The sequence below is a fragment of the Mobula birostris genome, chromosome 7 (assembly GCF_030028105.1).
Source record: "Mobula birostris isolate sMobBir1 chromosome 7, sMobBir1.hap1, whole genome shotgun sequence".
Classification (NCBI taxonomy): Eukaryota; Metazoa; Chordata; class Chondrichthyes; order Myliobatiformes; family Myliobatidae; genus Mobula; species Mobula birostris.
The window spans coordinates 25,180,325-25,203,613 of NC_092376.1; the positions used below are offsets into that span (position 1 = coordinate 25,180,325).

Consider the following 23,289-nt stretch of genomic DNA (forward strand, 5'->3'; position numbering starts at 1 on the left):
AGACTAGGTTAAAAGGTCAGCACAACTTTGTGGACTGAAGGGCCTGTTTTATGCTGAAATGTGCTATATACTGTGTTATATTAACTTTGGTCTGTACATTATCACAGGCATCCCTCTGGACTCTCTAGCCTTGCCCTGCCTTTAGAACCTTCGCTGCAACTTAACATTAGAGTGTTCTCATGTCTCCAGTTCCGCTGATGATCTCTGACCTGATATCGCTCCCCATTCTTGCCTCCAGTATTCTCTGGTTTTGGTTTGCGTAAGGATAGCAGATTTTCTGCTCCACGGGTATTAATGGGGCATATGAATTCTTGCAACATCCGAGTGGTTTAAGGTTTCCATGAGCTTTTCAAAAACACAGAAGGTTCTGGAAGTTCCGAGCAACATGCACAAAGTGTTGGAGAGTCAGCAGTTCAGGAAGCATCTTTGGAAAGGATTATGTTTCAGTGTTTCGAGCCGAGACCCTTCATCAGGACTGGAAAGGAAGGGGGAGGAAGCCTGAATAAAAAGGTGATGGGAGGGGAAGGAAGACAAGCTGGAAGGTGATAGGTGGGTGGGGGAGTGAGTTGAAGTAAGAAGCTGGAAGGTGATAGGTGGGTGGGGGAGTGAGTTGAAGTAAGAAGCTGGAAGGTGATAGGTGGGTGGGGAGTGAGTTGAAGTAAGGAGCTGGAAGGCGAAAGGTGGGAAAAGCAAAAGGCTAAAGAAATAGGAAACAGAGAGGAGAGAAAAGTGAACCATGGGAAAAGGGGAAGGAAGAGACAATCTAGAGGAGGTAGTGAGCAGGGTTAAGAGGGGAGCCAGACTGGGAAATGGAAAAAGAGAGAAAGCTGGGGGAGAGGAAGAGATTATCTGAAGTTAGAGAAATCGGTGTGCGTGCTGTCAGGTCGGAAGCTACCTGGACAGAATATCAAGAGTTGTTCCTCCAACCTGAGAATAGCCCCATCGCGGCAGTAGAGGAGGCCATGAACTGACATCAGCTTATTCAGACCAGATTTATTTAATTAACAGAATTCAGATACCCAGCTGATCCGACCAAAAAGATTCTTTCTCACTAGGTTTCTCAATATTTCTTTCATGATGGAAAGGGAATGCAGAACTAAGATTTGGCTGCACTATCAAATGAGAAAAGTACCATGTAATTGAAAGCTGCTAATGAAGACAGTGTTTGCTCAGCTGACTCTGAGAGGCAGTTAACTGTCAGGAGTTGAACTCTGAGGAACTGTCTATTGGAACGGCAATGCCTGTGGCTGTCGGCAGTCTGAATCTTTGAATCACTGCCAGCTGCTTCAAGGCTTAGCAGCTTTGTCAGTCACTTGGCAGCTCTCACATGTATCAGGCAGGTGTCCATTTCATAATTCTGCCAAAAGGGAATACGCAGCAGAATCTGAGGGCATTGTATGTTTAACATACAGAAGAGTCCAAATGACTCTTCCCGTAGACTACCTTGGATTCTGAAAACAATTCCATTGCACTTTAAACTGCAGGACCTAATATTCAGGTAGATGAGCATTATGCATGATGCAGTTATGCATGTAGCAGTCAAATCGACAGTGAAGCCTCACACAGGCCTGAGAGAAAGAGATTTTAAAAAGGAGCTTTTGTGGAATTTTGGCTCTATTTTGGCAGTGCAGTCGTAATTCATTAGTCACAAATAAAAATAAGGCAGGGACAAGTGGAGTGGCCATTTTTTGGAGCGGCAATTGTGTGAGTGGACCAGGGTTAGAGAGGGGAGGACAAGGTTCATCAGGCTTCAGCGAGAAAAGACTTGGGTGAGGTAAGTATCTACTGAATTACTTTTTCTTCTTCTTTTTCAGTCTCCATTTCTTCATCTATTAGTGTATGGTTAGAGCAATGAGAATGGCTCCAGGGCCTCTGTTGTGTTCTCTGTGTGAGAGATGGGAATTCTGGAAGGCCGCCAGCCTCCCGAATAGAGACACCCAAATAGTACGTTGCCTATCAGGTGTGAGGGTCAGGGACGTTTCGGATTGGGTCCATGACCTTCTAAAGGGGGAGGGTAAAGAGCCAGAAGGCTTGGTACATATTGGTGCCAATGACATGGGCGGGAAAAGGGAGGAGGTCCTGAAGAAAGAACTGAGGGAGCTAGTTAGTAAGCTGAAAAGCAGGACCTCCAGGGTAACAATCACTGAATTGTTACCTGTGCCATATGCCAGTAAGGGTAAGAATAAGAGGATTTGTCAGATGAACGTGTGGCTGAGAAACTGGTGCAGGGGGTAGGGTTTCAGATTTCTGGATTATTGAGATCTCTACTGGGGAAGGTACGACCTGCATAAAAGGGACAGGTTACACCTAAACTTGTGAGGCAACAATATCCTTGCAGTCAAGTTTTCTGGAGCTACTGGGGAGAGTTTCAACTAACTTGGCAGGGGGAAGGGAACCGGAGTGATAGGGCTGAGGATAGGGCTGTTCGTTTACAAGCAGAGCCAGTGTGTAATGAGATGGTCAAAAAGGACAGGCAGATGATGGGGAAAATTGCAGTCAGTGGGATGTGTTGCAGTGTAAAAGGGGAACAAAATTAAAAAGGGTGATGGATACAGGACTGAAGGTGCTATATTTGAATGCATGCAGTATATGGAGTAAGGTAGATGATCTTGTAACACAGTTAGAGATTGGCAGGTATGACATTGTGGGCATTACTGAGTTGTGGCTGAAAGAAGGTTATAGTTGGGAGCCAAGGATACACATTGTATTGAAAGGAAAGGCAGGTGGGCAGAGGGGGTGATGTGGCTCTGTTTGTGAAAAATGAAATCAAATCCTTATAATGAGGTAACATAGAATTGGAAACTGTCAAAACCTTGTTGGCAGAGTTCAGGAACTGCAAGGATAAAAGGATCCTGGTGGGAGTTAGGTACAGACCTCTGAACAACAGCAAAGATGTGGGCTACAAATTACAATGGGAGGTAGAGAAGGCGGGTCAAAAGGGCAATGTTACAATAGTCATGGGGGATTTCAATACGCAGATAGACCGGGAAAATTAGGTTGGTGCTAGATTCCAAGAGGAAGAATTTATAGAATGCCTGTGAGATAGCTTTTTAAAGCAGCTTGTAGTTGAGCCCACTAGGGTATTAACTGTTCTGGATTGGGTGTTGAGTAATGAACCAGATTTGATTAGGGAGCTTAAGGCAAATAAACCCTTAAGAGGCAGTGATCATAATGATAGAATTCACCCTGCAATTTGAGAAGAAGTAGATAAAGTCAGATGTATCCATGTTCAAAATTCAAAGTAATTTCAATATTCAGAGGAGTAAAGGGAATTACAGAGGCATGAGAGAGGAGCTGGCCAAAGTTGATTGGAATGGAACACTAGCAGGGATGATGGCAGAGCAGCAATGGCTGGAGTTTCTGAGAGCAACTCAGAAGGCGCAGAATAGAAACATTCCAAATAAGAAATATTCTAAAGGCAGGATGATGCAACTGCGTCTGACAAGGGAAGTCAAAACCAACATAAGAGCAAAATAGAGGGCATATCATAGAGCAAAATTTACTGAGAAGTTAGACGATTGGGAAGCATCAAAAAACCAACAGAAGGCAACTAAAATAAGTCCTTCCAAAGCCTCTATATGCATTCTATAATAGGGTGGCCAGAACTAAAAGCAATGATCCCAGTGTAGCTTTACCAAAGTTTTATACAAAGTTCACAACTCTAAAGCTATCAATGGCAATGTAAATGTAAAAAAAATGTATCATCTTAACCCTCCATTTTTAACAGGTCTGAGGCAGCCAGAGATAACATAGACAGAAGTGAGATCCAGACTGGGGTTGCTATCATGAGCAGTTCATCATCTCTAATACATTGTGTGGGTAGTATTGTGGTGTAAACAGGAGAGCTCTTCTGCTCCACACTTCCGTTACATGTTGTCTACAAAGGTGATACTACATGTAGTCTACCATCACTGCTAGACTTGTGTGCGTCCATGACAAAGAATCAGGCAAGAAAAATCATAGCAGACTCTACCCACCCAGCAAACTGGCTTTTCCAACAGCTCCCTTCTGGAAAGGACTATTAAACCAAACAACATCATGCCATCTTAAAAGTTTCTCCCCACAGGCAGTTAATCTAATCAGACATTCTAGTTAACCCCCTCCCATCTATTATCTCAGTCCCAGCAGTGTAAACATTTTAAACCACTGTTGGGAGTGATTTAAACTAATATGGCAGGGGGATGGGAACCAGTATGATAGAGCTGATCCTCCTTGCCCATCCTCTGGGTTTTTTTCCCCTCCTCCCCCTTTTCCTTCTCCCTGGGCCTCCTGTCCCATGATCTTCTCATATCCCTTTTGTCAATCACCTGTCCAGCTCTTGGCTCCATCCCTCCCCCTCCTGTCTTCTCCTATCATTTTGGATCTCCCCCTCCCCCTTTCAAATCTCTTACTAACTCTTCCTTCAGTTAGTCCTGACGAAGGGTGTCGGCCCGAAACGTCGACTGTACCTCTTCCTAGAGATGCTGCCTGGCCTGCTGCGTTCACCAGCAACTTAGATGTGTGTTGCTTGAATTTCCAGCATCTGCAGAATTCCTCGTGTTTGCGTGATAGAGCTGAAGATGAGGCAGCAGGTTTACAAGTACATTATGGATGTAACATGAATGTAAGGAAGGACAAGCCAATGATTGGGTTCAACTGCAGACAGAGCAAAGAGTTAAATTGTACCACAGAGGCAAAATTCAAAAGGGTGAAGAATGCATGACTGAAGGTGCTGTATTTAAATGTACATAGCATTTGGAATAAGGAGGACGAACTCGTGGCTCAATTAGAGATTGGTGGGTATGGCGTTGTGGGCATCACTGAGTCATGGCTGAAAGAAGGCCATAGCTGGGAGCTTACCATCAAAGGATATACTTCGTATTGAAAGGACAGGCAGGAAGGTAGAGGTGGTGGTGTGGCTCTGTTGGTAAGAGATGGAATTACATCTTTGGAAAGAAGTGACATAGGATCAGAGAATGTTGAATTTTTGTGTGTGGAGTCAAGAAATTGCAAAGGTAAAAAAAATTATGAGAATCATGTTTGGGCCTCCAATTAGTAGCCAAGATGTGGGTTTAAGATTGCAAAGGGAACTGGAAAAGGCATATAATAAGGGTAATGACACAATTGTGATGGGGGTCTTCAATATGCAAGGGGATTGGGAAAATCAGGTTGGTGTCAGATCACAAGAGGGGAAATTTGTTGAATGCCTAAGAGATGGCTTTTTAGAGCAGCTTGTGCTTGAGCCTACCCAAGGAAAGGCTATTCTGGCCTAGGTATTGTGTAATTACCCAGATCTTATTAGGGATCTCAGAAAGGATTGAATATGATTGAATTCATACTGCAATTTGAGAGGGAGAAGCATAAGTCAGATGTATCAGTATTGCAATGGAATAAAGGGAATTACAGAGGCATGAGAGAGGAGCTTACCCAGTTGGATTGGAGGAGGATACTGGCGGGGATGATGGCACAGCAGAGATGGCTGAAGTTTTGGAAATAATTCACAAGGCACAGGATAGATATGTCCCACAGAGGAGGAAGTTCTCAAATGGCAGGGGTAGGCAACCGTGACTGACAAAGGAAGTTAAGGTCTGTATAAAAGCCAAGGAAAGGGCATATAAGGTAGCAAAAGTGAGTGGGAAGTTGGATGATTGGGAAGCTTTTAAAATCCGTCAAAAGGCTACTAAAAATGCTGTAAGAAGGGAAAAGATCAAACATGAGGGCACTAGCCAATAACATAAAACAGGATACCAAAAGTTTTTCAGTTATGTAAAGAGAAAAAGGGAGGTGAGATTTGATATTGGACCACTGGAAAATGACACTGGTGAGGTAGTAATGGGGGACAAAGAAATGGCAGATGAACTTAATGGGTACTTTGCATCTGTCTTCACTGAAGAAGACACTATCAGTGTGCCAGAGGCCTGTGAGTGTCAGGGAGCAGGAGTGAGTGCCATTGTTATTACAAAGGAAAAAGTGCTAGACAAACTCAAAGGTTTTAAGGTGGATAAGTCACCTGGGCCAGATGGATTATAAACAAGAGTCCTGAGAGAGGTTTCTTAAGACATAATAGATGCATTGGTCATGACCTTTCAAGAATCACTTGATTCTGGCACAGTCCCAGAGGAATGGAAAATTGCAAATGTCACTCCACTCTTTAAGGGAGGAAGGCAAAAGAAAGTAAATTATAGGCCAGTTAGTCTAACCTCATTGCTTGGAAAAGTGTTGGAGTCCATTATTAAGGAAGAGGTTTCGAGGTATTTGGTGATTAATGATAAAATAAGTGAAAGACAGCATGACTTCTGTAAAGGAAAATCTTGTCTGATAAATCTGTTAAAGTTATTTGAGGAAGTAACAAGCACAGTGGACAAAGGAGAAGCAGTGGATGTCATTTGCTTGGATTTTCAGGTGTTTGATAAGGTGCCACACATGAGACTGCTCAACAAGATAAAATCCTATGGTGTAACAGGAAAGAGACTGGCATAGATAGAGGAATGGCTGACAGGCAAGAGACAGCCAGTGGGAATAAAAGGGTCTTTGCTGGTTTGCGGATGATAAGAAGATAGGTGGAGGTGTAGGTAGTACTGAGGAAGCAATGTGATTGCAGCAGGACAAATAAGTGGCAGATGGAATACAGTATTGGGAAGTGTATGATAATGCATTTTGGTAAAAGGAACAATAGTGTGGACTATTATTTAAATGGGGAGAAAGTTCAAACTTCAGAGGTGCAAAGGGACTTAGGAGTCCTCGTGTAAGACTCCCATAAGGTTAATTTACAGGTTGACTCTGTGGTAAAGAAGGCAAATGCAGTGTTGGCATTTACTTCAGGGAGAATAGAACAGAAAAGCAAGGAGATAATGCTAAGCCTTTATAAGACACTAGTCAGGCTGCACTTGAAGTATTGTCAACAGTTTTGGGCCCCATATCTCAGGAAGGATATGTTGTCATTGGAGAGAGTCCAGGGGAGGTTCATGAGGATGATTCCAGGAATGAAGGGTTTAACATATGAGGAGTGTTTGGCAGCTTTAAGCCTGTACTCACTGGAATTTAGAAGAATGCAGGGGGTCTCATTGAAACCCACCGAACGTTGAAAGGACTAGATCAGGTTGATGTGGGAAGGATGTTTCCTATGGTGGCAGTATCCAGAACTAGAGAGCACAGCCTCAAAATTGAGGGGTGACCTTTTAGAACAGAGGTAAGGAGGAATTCTTTTAGCCAGGGAGTAGTAAATCTATGGAATGCTCTCCCACAGACTGCGGTGGAGGCCAAGTCTGCGCGTGTGTTTAAGGTGGAAGTTGATTGTTTCCTGGTCAGTCAGGGCGTCAAAGGATATGGCAAGAAGGCAGGTGTATGGGGTTGAGTGGGTTCTGGGATCAGCCATGATGGAATGGCAGAGCAGGCTCGATGGGCTGAATGGCCTAATTCTGCTCCTATATCTTATAGTCTTAAAATGCTGTTTTCATTGTAAATACATGCTGATATTTATGCACATTTTCCATTCTTGTACCTCTAAGTTTATATTTATATAATTTTTTATTCTTATCATTGAATTTTGTTTTTGTTGCATGTTGCAACAACACACCACAGCAAATTCCTAATAAGTACATGGAAATATAACTGGCAAATAAAGCAGATCCTTGATTACATCATGATAATCTCCTGATCCCCTACTCTATCCATTTAAAAATCCCTAAATCTTTCATCCCTAAAAATTCCAGTCCTAGTGTGTAAATGCCGCTGCAACCCTTTAAGCTTTTACCAGAATTTCCCAGGAAGTAATTAACTCACCATAACAACTTTTATTGGTTGTACACACTCTGGAAGAACATGCAGTAAGACGATCCTCCAATTTTATCCATCGGCATTTGAGGATTTAAAGAAAACTAAAACTAAAATATTTCACAGCCAACATAACGAGTTCGAAGTTCCTTAAAAAATGAGTATATCTCGATATTTTATTTCCCTTACCTTTAATACGGGACAAGGTATAGCTCCTCCAACCTGGATTACAAACTGAGTTGGTGTAATCTGAGTGTCTCCTTTGGTGAAATCAATCAATACTTTTCTGACACCAACACACCTGATTATAATGCCTAAGAACAACCAAGACAACAAGTATTATTCTCAGGTATTAGTTTCAATTTTCTGCACAGATAGACCTCTGAGGGACACACAGCATAAATGGGAAGGTTAAGGAGGGTTGGAAGGTTTCTCTTATTACATATTTTTTGGATGAATCCATTGGGGCTTGTATCTTTCACTGGCTGTTTGATATTATTGCACAGTCTGGCAATATATGGGAAAGTGATTATTTTAATTTATACCCAGGTAAGTAACTTTTATGTCCAGAAGTTGATGTCACATTGCACCCTGTTTGGGGCAATAAGGAAGAGGGGCAGCATTGTAGCATAGTGGTTAGTGACCCAGGTTCAAATCCACCACTGTTTGTAAGGAGTTTGCATGTTCTCCCTGTAGCTCTGTGTCCAGGCCCATCATAAATTGGGGGACCGCTTCATCGAGTACCTCTGCACCATCCGCCACAAGTGGGATTTCCTTGAAAACAAACATTTTAATTCCGATTCCCATTCCGACACGTCAATCCACAGCCTCCTCTCCTGCCAAGTATGAGGCCACCCTCAGGGTGGAGGAGCAACACCATATATTCCATATGGGTACCTTCCAACCTAATGGAAAAAGTATCGATTTCTCCTTCCAGTTTCACCTCACTCCTTCCTCTATCCCCCACTCTGACCTTTCAGTACTTCTCGTATGTCTGTTACTTCCCCCTGTATCCCCTCTTCTTTCCCTTTCTCTTATTGTCCACTCTCCTCTCCTATCTCATTCTTTCTTCTCCAGCCCTTGATCTCCACCCATCTAGCTTCACTTATCACCTTCCAGCTAGCCTCTTTCCCCTCAACCTCTTCTTTTTATTAAGACATCTTCCCCCTTCCTTTCCAGTCCTGAAGAAGGGTCTTGTCTCGAAGCATAATCTGCTTATTCCTACGTTAGAGTTCCTCCTACGTTTGGTATGTGGTGCTTTTGTAATGCCCTGGTTTATGTTTTTTACTGTTACGCCACTGCAAGCTGCTTGTTTGGGTTACTGTTGAAGATAAAAGAGAGGAGAAATACGTGACATCCAATTAGGATGGCCAGATTAAGGGGAGTTTTCTCTGGTGAGGGACACCAAGGTTGGGCTTGGGGTTTTTGTTCGAGGGGAGGTGAAAAGAGAAGACGCCAGAGAGAAGAGGTCGTAGGACTCGACCTGGAGCAGGGCCATGATTCGACGAAGCCCGGGGTGAGACTGAAGGAGGATTGGCAACGGGGAAACTGTGAGCTCCAACTTGTGCACATTAGACTGTTTCATTAAAATGGGCTCTTTTTTTTCTGCTAACCCTTAGTCAAATTAAGAATTATAATGCTAAATCTTTTAATTGTATGCTGTGTACTGTCTGTTATTTCTTGGTACTTATTTAACAGGGTAAAGAATCCGGCAGCATCCACACAAACTGAGGGTTTCATGGGGGCTTGCGCTTCAACCTCCCACGTTTGGCGAGGCCGGAGATCATCTTCCCTAGACTGACGCAGCAGACGGAACCCGAGAGTTTCACTTTGGATTTCCAGCGTCCGCAGACTTTCTAATGTTTGTGATTTATTGCTCCAGTTTCCTCGCACATTCCAAAGGCATACGAGTTAGCAGGTTAATTGGCCACTTGGGTGTAGCTGGGTAGCATGAGATTGTTGACCCGGAAGGGCCTGTTACCTGGTTGTACCCTGAAGTAAATAGTGGGTTCATAACTACAGAAATAATTCAGTTTCATTGCCATCATTATAAAGTCATTTTTATTCCTTCAAACCATACAGCCAAAGAGGACAGAAAAACAACCTGAGCAGTCTGATGACTCAACACAGCAAGACTCATGCAATAAGCAACAAATCCTGTTGCTAATTTCAAAGTCAAAATCAAAGCACTAAAAAAATTCAGAAACTTTGAAAGTAAGAACACCAGAATGCTTTATCATCAAATTGAAAGCCAGAAGCTACATTTTATGAAGTTAGGATTTTAACATTTAATAAATAAAATGCACCCTGGTGATATTTTTATCCAAATCTGACAGAGACATAGTTTTACTTGTCCATTAATTCTTCCATTGTTAGTGTCAAGTATGTGGCAGCAACTCACTGCACAGAAGCATGCAGACATAGTCAAGAGGTTCAGTTTTTGTTCAGGACAAACATCAGAATGTAGATAAAATACAATCTAGGTGACTTTGACAGTAGAATGATTGTTGGTGCCCGACAGGTTGGTTTGAGTATCTCAGGAACTGCTGATTTCCTGGGATTTTCATGCACAACAGTCTCTAGAGTTTACAGAGCATGGTGTGTAAAACAAAAAAGGCCCAGTGAGCAACAGTTCATGAGAGAGGTCAGGGGAGAATATCTAGTCAGGTTCAAACTGACAGGAAAGTGACAGTAACTCAAATAACCATGTGTCGCAATAGTGGTGTGCAGAAGAACATCTCTGAACACACAACACGTCGAACCTTGAAGAAGTCAGGCTACAGCAGTGGAAGACAATAAACATACGGTCAGTGGCCACTTCATTAAGTACAGGATACCTAGCAAAATGGCCACAGAGTGTATACTGTATATAGTGTGTGTAGGTGAATGAATAGAATGGAGAACACGCCTGGATAGAGTGAATGTGGAGAGATGTTTCCATTAGTAGGACAGTCTAGGATGCAAAGCGCACACTCAGAATAAAGAGTGAGATGAAGAGGAATTTCTTCAGAGGGCCATGAATCTGTGGAATTTGTTAACACTAGGGGCTGCAGAGGCCAATTCATTGGGTGTATTTAAAGCAGAGATCAAAAGTTTCTCTATGGGTAATAGGGTTACCGGTTACTGGGGAAAGGCAGGAAAATGGGACTGATGGGGACAAAAATCAGGTATGATTGAATAGGAGAGCAGACAGGACAGGCTGAAAGGCCTAATTCTGCACCTATATCCATGGTCTTACACAATCTAGTTTTTGTGCTTATAAAACTGAATTAATCTAAGAACTAATGGTCACTGTGAACTAAATACATATTAATTTACATCATTTTGCATAAACTAGTCTGATTATAGAGTAATTATTTGCTTTAAAATTGAAATGAAAAGCAGGCTTACCCCCACTCAAACGCTTTGAATATTGTAAATGATCAAATGGCTAAGTCATAGTGAGACCCTCACAGACAACTGAAAGGTATTCATGAGGTTTGTGTGTACCTCCCTCCATCTTACCTAAGAGCATCATAGAAAAGCCCAACGATTCCTGCCCATCCCCAGCTGCCCTGAGAACAAAGGGTAGGGAGACATGGACTGTTGCAGCCACAGCACGACTGGGAAGGGAAAGTTCAGCTTGTTCTCGGTAGCGACTTGATATAGCTGCGTGACTTGCTAGGCTAATTTGTGTGGATATGGGACAAAAGTCATATGTAGGTCTCAAAGGCATCAATGCACAAGCCGAATTTTTACATCAACCCTATAAATTCACAGCCACTTTTTACTGAAAACAGCTTTATTTCTGGATTTGTTAAAATCTTAAACTCAAAATAATTTAACTCTAAACTGAGATTTGAGCTCATGGTCAGCTACTATCAGTATTTTTTTAAATTTAAAAAAATAGCATAGTAACAGGCTCTTCCAGCCAAATTGCACCCATGTGACCAATTACCCTACTAACCTCTATGCTTTTGGAATGTGGGAGGAAATCGGAGGACCAGGAAGAAACCCATACAGTCACAGAACGTACAAACTCCTTACAGAGAGCAGAGCAATTGAACCCCGGTTGTTGATGATGTAATAGCATTACACAAACTGCTACACTACTGTGCTGCCCCCATTAATAATATCACCACTACAGTATCACATCTTCATCATCATTATCTGCCATGTTGTATGACATAGGCGAACATGGTCTTTCCATGACCATGGTTGTTCTTGGCAAACTTTTCTACAGAAGTGGTTTGCCATTGCTGCCTTCTGGGCAGTGTCTTTACAAGATGGGTGACCTCAGCCATTATCAATAGTCTTCAGAGATTGTCTGCCTGTCATCTGTGGTCACATAACCAAGACTTTGGTGATGAGCTACCAGCTGCTCATACGACCACTCACCACCTGCTCTCATGGCCTCATGTGACCCTGATCAGGGGGGCTAAGCAGGTGCTACAACTTTCCCAAAGGTGACCTGCAGGCTAGCAGAGGGAAGGAGCACCTTATACCTCCATTGGTGGAGATGTACCTCCACCCCACCACCCATATCCAAGCCATAAATAATATTGAAAAGGTAAGCACCTCATTTATACTGAGGTTAGAAATAACCAACGGTAATTGAATGCAAACAAAACATTACCAAAAATACCTTTTATCCAACGTGTATAAAAGTCATGTTAAATACAGATTGATTTGACATGTAAAGTAGATTTTATCTCCCTCTGTCATATTGGTATAGCATTTAATTTCGGAAAGGAACAGAGACATATTCTGGGAGTCACATCTCTACAGGCATGTATTAATCCAACTCTTTCAGTCCCCACATCCTCATTTTGATAGCTTCCCAGATACAAACTCTACTCTTCCAACTGATCTCTTCTTGCACTTTTTTTTCCTGCAGGGAAATATTTCTTGCACATGAAATATTTCTTATCAGTTAGGACCACAATTGATGCTATACTTGCGGAGTTTGAAAAGCCATTTGATAGTGTTGAATAGTGAAGACCCTGGAATATATCAATTAGGAGCAGAACAGATACAAAATTTGGTAAAAGGATAGAAAGGTGAAAAACAGCAGTAAATGGCTGCATTCTTTAATGTAGGTTGTATATTGTGAGGTTTCTTAAGATTTACTAGAAACACTGTGGTATTTTTGATATACATTAAACGATGTGACGGAGTCATGGGGCCCAAATTTGAAACCTGCAACAAAATTAAATTCTGTAGTGAGCAGTGGGAAAGGTTTAATAAATGTTAAGAATATCTAAACAATTCTGGGGCAATGAGCAAACATGTGGCCAAGATGCGTGGATGCATATCCTAGTTGCCTGAATTGAGACCAGTAGAACCTGGTTGTGTATATTGTGGTAACAGATTTAGATTCAGGTCAGGTTCAGAGTGTACCAACCCGGCTAGCACTTCTTCCAGGCCAATATGCTTGTTACTATCTCACATGTGCTCTGATCAGGATAAGTGCTGTCGCTCTCAAATAAATCAATAGCATAGATCAGATTATATTTGTGGTGATGGTTGGATTAGGTCAAGTATAGGAAAAAATGTTAAGCCCTTGATTAGATCGTATTTGAGCTGGATGCATAAGTAAGAAGAAGAAGAATATCTTTATTGTCATTGTTGTGGAGCAATGAAACACAATTTAGCAGCTCAACGTTTTGCAGCATGACAAAGAATATATACATAAAATAAACTCTAAAACCTCAGGAGTGCAGTCCAAAATTAATAATATATGGATGGGGGTTAGGACTATTGCACACCTGCCACTCCTGGAAGTGTGATGCATTTAGCTGCTGCCGTCTTAGGAGGGGGGCAGGAGAAGGGAAGGGGGTGTTACACATTTCACTGCTTGTGGATAGAAGCTGTTAAGGAGTCTCTTTGTTTTCATCCTTAATGCTCTGTATCTCTTCCCAGAAGGTAGAGGGGAAAACAGGTGATGTCCAGGATGAGTGGGATCCCTTGAAATACAAGTAGCCTTCTTTTGAAGTCTGCCAGTATAAATGTCTCTGAGGGAGGGTGATGTTGTGCCAATAACCCACTCTGTTGCAAGTCCTTCCTGTTCTGTTCTGTGCAGCTGGCAAACCACACTGCACAGCAATACGTCAGGAGGCTCTCTATAGTCTCTAAGTAGCCCAACGCACTGACAAACTCTGATTTTAACAATAAGAATTTAAGATAGAGATTAGCTTTACTTGTCACATGTATATCGAAACATACAGTGAAATGTGTTGCTGGTGTCAATTCAAATCAGTGAAGATTGTGCTGGGCAGCCCGTTAAGTGTCGCCATGCTTCCAGTACCAAAATAGCATTCCCACAACTCAGTAGCCCTAACCTGTGTGTCTTTGGGATATGGGAGGAAAGTGGAACACCCCAAGGAAACCATGTGTTCATGGGAAGGATGTACAAACTCCTTACAGACAGCAGAGGGAATTGAACCCCAGTCAGTGATTGCTGTAAAGCGATACACTAACCACTGTGCCACTCAGAATTAACTAATTATAAAGTTATTCCAATTTGACTATATTAAAGTTAAAAGGACATGTTAGATGCTTTACATCTCAACAGTGCAATCACATCAATAATCATCTCTTGTTATTAAATTAACGTAATGCAAGAATACTGTTGAGCAATTATGTACCTCTTGGTAAACTCTAAAGCTCTGAATAGATTTTCTGTAGACCTCTTAGATGTACAAAGGAGACGTGACAGTTCACTTACCTGGATAATAAAAGCCATCAACCTCTGACCTTGCAATTACCCTCTGCCCTCTGAAAGTATCCAAAATTCTCCTGGTCCGTTTTGTGATTTTTTTTACAGAGGGTCTATGGTTCCTTCTGCTGTCAGTCAGGGTCCCCAACTCCTGTCAGACGTAATTACAAAGTGATGTTTTTAAGACAGAAAGCGAGATTTTACAAAAAAAAGATGGTTTAACATGTTTATAATCTCATGAATGAGAAAAATACAAAATAAGTTATTGTTATTAAGCAATTATTCTCAAGTTGACAAGCTGCAGTGATAGCATTAGATCCCTCAGTAGGAGTCAACCATAAAAATTGTAATAATCACAGAAATACTGATAGAAGAGGTTACTTGTGGTACTTTTGATATACTATTTTCATTCTTGTTTCTTACTTGGTATTAAAAATTACCAATGTTTACCAACCAGTGGAGGCTTCATGCCTTGTCCCAGCAGACAGGTAACTTTGACTGCTCAGGGAAAGGCAGGGGTTCATGACAGATTCAAAGTACAGTGCTATCATTAATACATCTCTCTACTGTAATGTAGAATACCTTTTATCCATTGATACCTGAGCACATTTCCGGAGAACTAAGTTCAGAACCTGCACACAATGTGAGAAGATGTAATATTGTCCGTTTTGTCACAAAAAAAAAGCTACCGAAGTTTTGCATACCGGTAGTTGGAGAGCTGCAAAGGAATCTGGTGTCCTAGTTCATGTTTTACAATAAGCTACTAAGAAGTTACAGCAAGTAATGAGGACAGTTTCGATCTCTTAATTTAGGGAATAATGTTAATTTTTCTTATTTAGAAAAATGGAAAGGTAACAGGCCCTTTCGGCCCAATGAGTCCACACCACCACTTACACCCATGTGACCAATTAACCTACTAACCTGTACAAATCTGGAATGTGGGAGGAAACCAGAGCACCCGGAGGAAACCCACGCAGTCACAGGGAGAACACTCAAACTCCTTACAGGCAGCGGCAGAACAGAGTTATGGTGACTGCTATTCTACCCTGCCGTCCAAATACGATGTAAAGCAGTTCAGTGATTATTTACCAGACTAACAACCAGAATGGGTGGACTTTCTTATGAAGAACTGTTGGATAGCCTAGGTTTGCATCTGCCAGAGTTTAGAACAGCAAGTGGGGACTTGTTTGAAACATACAACATCTACAGGCTGAATGTGGAGAAGATGTTTCCTCTTGGGGAGGAACCTAGAAGCAGAGTCGCAGCGAGGGACAACACGTTTTACCCAGAGAGTCACTGGAATAGGTTACCTGGGTAGCAGTGGAAGTAGGCAGTTTAGTGGAACTTAAGATGTTTTATACTTTATTGTCGCCAAACAATTGATACTAGAACGTACAATCATCACAGCGATATTTGATTCTGCACTTCCCACTCCCTGGATTACAAATATTAAATATTAAAAATAGTAAAAATTAGTAAATATTAAAAATTTAAATTATAATTAATAAATAGAAAATAGAAACATGGAAAGTAAGATAGTGCAAAACAAAAACAAGAGGCAAGTGAATATGACAAAAATAGATGGAAATGGATGATAAACTGGAGATGGACATTTAGTATATTTTGGCATCAAAGTCAACACAACATCATTGATCTTGGTGCAAAATGGCCTGTCCAGTGCTCTACTGCTCTGTATTCAAGGAAATGTCTTTGAACAGCTTTTTTCAGAGGTAGTTAGATTTTGGATAAGCAAGGAGCAGAAGATCACTAAGATTGGATGAGAATGTGGAGTGGGGTTACAATCTGATCAGGTTTAATGTCTGGTGTCACTTCTGGTCTTAGTTTTCAAGTCAGCACTGGTATCCCTCAAGTGAACTACAGAGTTTCAAATAGCACAGCAACCATCCCCTCCATCCCACCGCCCTCCCCCAAACCCACCACACACTGTTGCCGGTAGTAAAAATCTCTATAAATGGACTTTGGGCCATAGGTTGGATCTATTCGCACTACTGCTTTAGCAAGCCTTTTACAAGACCTTATTGGCAAGGTTATCTCAGTAAGATTTACTCAGAGGTGAATTTCTAGATCCAAATCCAAATGAGAACTCATGTGTGGGTAGGGCTACTTACCCCATTTTTCAATCTGATCAGCTTCAACCTCATCTCCCCTTCTGCGCCTGTTCCCCATGGCCCGCAGTTCTCTGATCTTTCAAACTAGCACCCAGCGATCTAGCCTCTACAGCCTTCTAGTGAAGAAAATTCCAGATCACTGCTGCAACGTAGGAAAATGCGGCAGCAAATTTGCACAAGTCAGGGTTGCACAAACAGGAAAAAGATAAACAACCAAATAATCTGTTCTATTGTTGTTGGTGGATAAACAAGCATTTTGATGGACTGCCCTGCTCTTCCTGAATTTGGAATGATAATGGTTATGGAGCGGGCAGGATGTGTGGTAGATTTTTAAACTACAAAAGCAAGTTGATTAGAATGTGAAGTAAAGGATCAACAGTTTGACTTCCACCTATCTCCAAAATAACCTTCACCTTCTGTGGTATCTACACAGTGAACACTTTATTAGGTACACCTGTATACCTGCTCGTTAATGCAAATCAGCCAATTATGTGGCAGCAACTCAATTCATAAAAGCATGCAGATATGGTCAGGTGGTTCAGTTATTGTTCAGACCAAACTTCAGAATGGGGAAGAAATGTGATCTAAGTGACTTTGACCGTGGGAGGTTTGTTGGTGCCAAGTGGGGTGGTTGGAATATCTCAGAAACTGCTGATCTCCTGGGATTTTTCACACAAGTTTATGGAAAATGGTGCAATAAACAAAAGGCATCCTGTGAGTGGCTGTTCCTTTAGAGAAAATGCATTGGTAATGAGAGATGTTAGAGGAGAATGGTTCAAGCTGACAAGAAGACAACAATGACCCAAATAACTGCATGCTACAACAGTGGTGTGCGGAAGAGCATCTCTGAATGCACAACACATTGAACCTTGAAGTGAATAGGCTACGGCAGCAGAAAGGCACACCAGGTTTTACTCCTGTACCCAATAAAGTGGCCACTGAGTGTACGGCCCTTTTTATGATTAATGAAAGCATCTCAACATCTGTCCCCTGAGGATACTAAATGTTTCAATAAGTTCAACCTAGATTCTTCCAAGAGAGGCAGAAATGGAGGGAATTAATGAATCAGCACAAACAAATTTCTATTTTCATTCAGAGTATCTGTTAATTCAAGTTACATTTAACCATTTATAACTTGCCAATTAAATAAAACACAAAACCACAGCATCAATTTAATCTTTATAATGACATTATTCTCGCTGGTGAGTGCAGATAGGACAGAAGGCTTCTTATTTCCTCTAAAATTAGTCCTTTAAAAATTATCTGTTGAGCATTGCACATATTGAGTTCAGAGTAACACTGCAATTATTCTCCTTTTGTCCAACTGGAGCCCATCCATGTTATTTCTCATAAAGTCCCTAAATAGCTCTCATACATCAGCCCAATCAATAGACAAGTTGCTGCATCATCACTTGATTATTGACTTCGGCTAAAAATAGGACTTACATGAACACAGACAGATTGAGAATCCGGCCAAAAGATTGTGGCAGAATGGTGTGCATTGGGAAGGGGAAGGAAGCAAGATTTTGTTGAGAGTGGGTAAGTTTGGAAGAGAAGGGGTGGGTGGGGTGATGTGTAAAGTCGGAAAACAAGGATGGGGTTGGTGTTAAGAAGCCTGCATCCCCTGCGGCCTCCTAGTTATCATTAACCATATTCAAGACGAACATGTAAACATGCATGTGTATAAAATGGAAAAGGCTGAAGAACTCGCAGCAGGTCAGATACCATCAAATTGAGGGCTATTTAGGAAGGAAGACCATAAGACCATAAGACAAAGGAGCAGAAGTCGGCCATTCGGCCCATTGAGTCTGCTCCGCCATTTTATCATGAGCTGATCCATTCTCCCATTTAGTCCCACTCCCCCGCCTTCACACCATAACCTTCGGTGCCCTGGCTACTCAGATACCTATCAATCTCCGCCTTAAATACACCCAATGACTTGGCCTCCACTGCCGCCCGTGGCAACAAATTCCATAGATTCACTACCCTCTGACTAAAAAAATTTCTTCCCATCTCTGTTCTGAATGGGCGCCCTTCAATCCTTAAGTCATGCCCTCTCGTACTAGACTCCCCCACCATGGGAAACAACTTTGCCACATCCATCCTGTCCATGCATTTCAACATTCGAAATGTTTCTATGAGGTCTCCCCTCATTCTTCTAAACTCCAAGGAATACAGTCCAAGAGCTGACAAACGTTCCTCATATGTTAACCCTCTCATTCCCAGAATCATTCTAGTGAATCTTCTCTGCACCCTCTCCAACGTCAGCACATCCTTTCTTAAATAAGGAGTCCAAAACTGCCCACAGTACACCAAGTGAGGTCTCACCAACGCCTTATAGAGCCTCAACATCACATCCCTGCTCCTATACTCGATTCCTCTAGAAATGAATGCCAACATTGCATTCGCCTTCTTCACTACCGACTCAACCTGGAGGTTAACCTTAAGGGTATCCTGTACGAGGACTCCCAAGTCCCGTTGCATCTCAGAACTTTGAATTCTTTCCCCATTTAAATAATAGTCTGCCGGTTAATTTCTTCTGCCAAAGTGCATAACCATACACTTTCTAACATTGTATTTCATTTGCCACTTCTTTGCCCATTCTTCTAATCTATCCAAGTCTCTCTTCAGACTCCCCATTTCCTCAGCACTACCGGCCCCTCCACCTATCTTCGTATCGTCAGCAAACTTAGCAACAAAGCCATCTATTCCATAATCCAAATCGTTGATGTACAATGTAAAAAGAAGCGGCCCCAACACGGACCCCTGTGGAAAACCACTGGTAACCGGTAGCCAACCAGAATAGGATCCCTTTATTCCCATTGTCTGTTTCCTGCCTATCAGCCAACGCTCTATCCACGTATGTAAGTTTCCCGTAATTCCATGGGCTCTTATCTTGTTAAGTAGCCTCATGTGTGGCACCTTGTCAAAGGCCTTCTGAAAATCCAAGTATACAACATCCACTGCATCTCCCTTGTCTAGCCTACTGGTAATTTCCTCAAAGGGTTAGATTGATCTTTAGAGTAGGTCAAAAGGTAGGCCAAACATTGTGGACTGCAAAGCATGTTCAGTACTCTAATGTTCTGTGTTCTATGTTCTAACATTCCTCACCTCAGACCAGCGACTGATATTGCCAAGACTTTGCTTTGCTCACTATTTAACAGTACAACTATTTCCATATTCCACACTTCCTTATAATATGAAAGGAGGCCATCGAGCCCATTAAGTAAAGTCAGCATACCTTCAGGATATGGGACAAAAGTCAACTTACTTGAAAGCAAAGCAAGTGAGAGCCCACAAATTCATGTTTTGTTATGTGTCTATTCACATGGTTAGAAGCGTTTCTAATGTCTAAGTCAGTGTCTCACTAATCTACGCTTATTTGCCACTTCATTAGATACCTCCTGTACCTAATAAAGTGGCCACTGAGCATATATTCTTGGTCTTCTGCTCCTGTAACCGATCTACTTCAAGGTTCCATATGTATGTTCAGAAATGCTCTTCCAGACACTAATGTTGTAACACATGGTTATTTGAGTTACTGTCTTCTTCCTGTCAGCTTGAACCAATCTGGCCATTCTCCTCTGACCTCTCTCATTAACAGGGCATTTCCGCCCACATACGCTGGATGTTTTTTTTTTGTTTATCACACCATTCTCTGTAAATTATTGTGACTGTTGTGCATGAAAATCCTAGGTGACCAGCAGAATCTGAAATACTCAAACCCCATTTGGCACAAACAACCATTCAATGGTCAGAGTCACTTAGATCACATTTCTTCCCCATTCAAGTCAAGTCACTTTTTATTGTCATTTCGACCATAACTGCTGGTACAGTGCACAGTAAAAATGAGACAATGTTTTTCAGGACCATGGTGCTACATGAAACAATACAAAAACTACACTGAACTATGTAAAAACAACACAAAAACTAGACTAGACTATAGACCTACCCAGGACTGCATAAAGTGCACAAAACAGTGCAGGCATTACAATAAATAATAAACAAGAAAATAGGCACAGTAGAGGGTAGTAGGTTGGTGTCAGTCCAGGCTTTGGGTATTGAGGAGTCTGATGGCTTGGGGAAAAAACTGTTACATAGTCTGGTCGTGAGAGCCCAAATGCTTCGGTGCCTTTTGCCAGATGGCAGGAGGGAGAAGAGTTTGTATGAGGGGTGCGTGGGGTCCTTCATAATGCTGTTTGCTTTACGGAAGCAGCGTGTGATGTAAATGTCTGTAACGGCGAGAAGAGAGACCCCGATAATCTTCTCAGCTGATCTCACTATCCGCTGCAGGATCTTACGATCCGAGATGGTGCAATTTTGAAACCAGGCAGCGACGCAGCTGCTCAGGATGCTCTCAATACAACCTCTGTAGAATGTGGTAAGGATGGGGGGTGGGAGATGGACTTTTCACAGCCTTTGCAGAAAGTAGAGACGCTGCTGGGCTTTGTTTGCTATGGAGCTGGTGTTGAGGGACCAGGGGAGATTCTCTGCCAGGTGAACACCAAGAAATTTGGTGCTCTTAATGATCTCGACGGAGGAGGCGTCGATGTTCAGTGGAGGGTGGTTGTTCCGTGTCCTCCTGAAGTCAACAACCTCTTTTGTTTTGTCACACTCAGAGACAGGTTGTTGGCTCTGCACCAATCCAGTAGCCGCTGCACCTCCTCTCTGTATGCTGACTCATTGGTCTTGCTGATGAGACCCACCACGGTCGTGTCATCGGTGAACTTGATGAAATGATTTGAGCTGTGTGTTACAGCACAGTCGTGGATCAACAGAGTGAACAGCAGTGGACTGGGCACACGGCCCTGGGGGACCCCCGTGCTCAGTGTGATGGTGTTGGAGATGCTGCTTCCAATCCGGGAACTGACTGAGGTCTCCCAGCTAGGAAGTCTAGGATCCAGTTGCAGAGGGACGTTTGGTCTGAACAACAACTGAACCTTTTGACCATGTCCATATGCTTTTATACATTGTGCTGTTGCCATATGACTGACTGTTAAGATATTTATATTAATGAGCAGGTGTACAGGTGTATGTAATAAAATGGCCACTGAATGTAGGTGCTGTCTGCAGTCAGATGCTGAATTATTGACTGATGCTAACAGCAATGAAAAGGAAGAGTATATAAAAATAATGAAATATTTTGTTGTGCTGGGTTATAGCTACTTATCTTTCAGAATTCACAAATTAATACTGCAACAAATCAAGAATGGAGCAATTCTCTTTCCCTTTGAAGAGCTCTGCTACATGCAGGTGTCCACAATGCATCCAACAATTTCTGCAATTAATGTTCCTGCCTTCAATTGTCCTAATCCTGAACAAGCAACATCATCAGCTCTGAAGGTAATTGCTCAGGTTTTCATGTGGTTGATTAGCGTTCAAAATAAAGCAGTTTTGACAATCTGATGAAAGGACTCATCAACAAGTAAAATAATAGCTCCTTTAGACAATGGTACGAGGCGGTAATTTCAATTGAGCCTCCAGACAGGATTTTAATCTATTGGAGTGGTTCATCCCCTGAAAAGCAAGATCAAATCATTCTGTTCTTATCTTGGGAGAGGAACTGGAACGATTAGCTGAAAAATTGGCTGCAGCAAATCTATTGCTAAAATATTTGTGAGTTTCCTTTCTGTTCATGTTTTGAAAAATAAATTCTCGATGCAGGCAAATGGGATTAGTGTACATGGGCAGAAAGATCAGCATAGATATGGTGGGCCGAAGAGCTTATTTTTGTGTTGTATGATTCTGACTCTGTATCTTGAAGCTAGTTTCTGCAATGTAATAAGCTACAGGGAGTACAAAACTTCGAAGTAAATTTATTATCAAAGTACATATTCTAACTTGAGATTCATTTTCTTACAGGCAGCCAAAGTAGGATAAAGAAATACAACAGAATCAATCAAAAAGTACACACAAAGATTTACAAACAACCAATACACAAAAGAAAACAAACTGTACATATAATAAATAAATGAGTACAGATAATTAAATAGATGGATAATACTGAGAACATGAGTTGTAAAGTCTATAGGTTGTGGCATCAGTCCAGAGTTGAGGTGAGTGAAGTTAACCACACTGGTTTAGGATCCTGATGCTCCTGAACCTGGTAGTGTGGGACCTGAAGCTCCTGTACCTCCTTCCTGATAGCAGTAGTGAGAAGAAATCAGAGCCTGAATGGTGAGAATGGATGATGGATGACGGATGCTGCTTTCTTGCTATTCCCAACCAACGGTAATACCTACAAGAGATACTACCTCAAAAAGGCAACATCCATCATCAAAGTTCCCCACCAGCTGGGCCATGCCATCTTCTAACAACTTCCATCAGGCAGGACGTATTAACGTCCGAAGTTCCACACCGCCAAGTTCAACGTCAACTGCTTCCTTTCACCATTCGGTTCTTGAACTAGCTCCAAAAACCTAATAACGTTGTGTAGTAACACATTGACCACTTGGCACTAAAATGGACTTGGACTTTTGTTTTTACTCTAATTGTGATCTTTCTTGTAAAAATGTGCATAATTTATGTTTAATTTACGTTTTTCTTGTGAGTTCTGCTTATATGATGCTATTGCCTATGATGCTGCTGCAACTAAGTTTTTAATTGCACCTATACAAACACTTACTTCAAAGTTCAAAATATGTTATCAAAGTACATAAATGTCATCATATACAACCCTGAGATTCATGCTCTTGCAGGCATTCACAGTAA

General features: G+C 41.9%; 1 protein-coding gene across 9 annotated transcripts in view; it reads right to left on the reverse strand.

The window, feature by feature from the left end:
• The window catches only part of LOC140200054 (von Willebrand factor A domain-containing protein 3B-like), a 233,578-nt gene that overhangs the window by 36,731 nt on the left and 173,558 nt on the right, over positions 1–23,289 (reverse strand). For all 9 annotated transcript variants that reach the window (XM_072262739.1, XM_072262746.1, XM_072262738.1 and 6 more), the window contains 2 exons: positions 14,459–14,600; positions 7,942–8,066 (listed from right to left, as the gene is read on the reverse strand). In XM_072262739.1, coding sequence (XP_072118840.1) covers positions 7,942–8,066; positions 14,459–14,600 — 267 coding nt within the window. The remainder of the gene's footprint in view (positions 1–7,941; positions 8,067–14,458; positions 14,601–23,289) is intronic.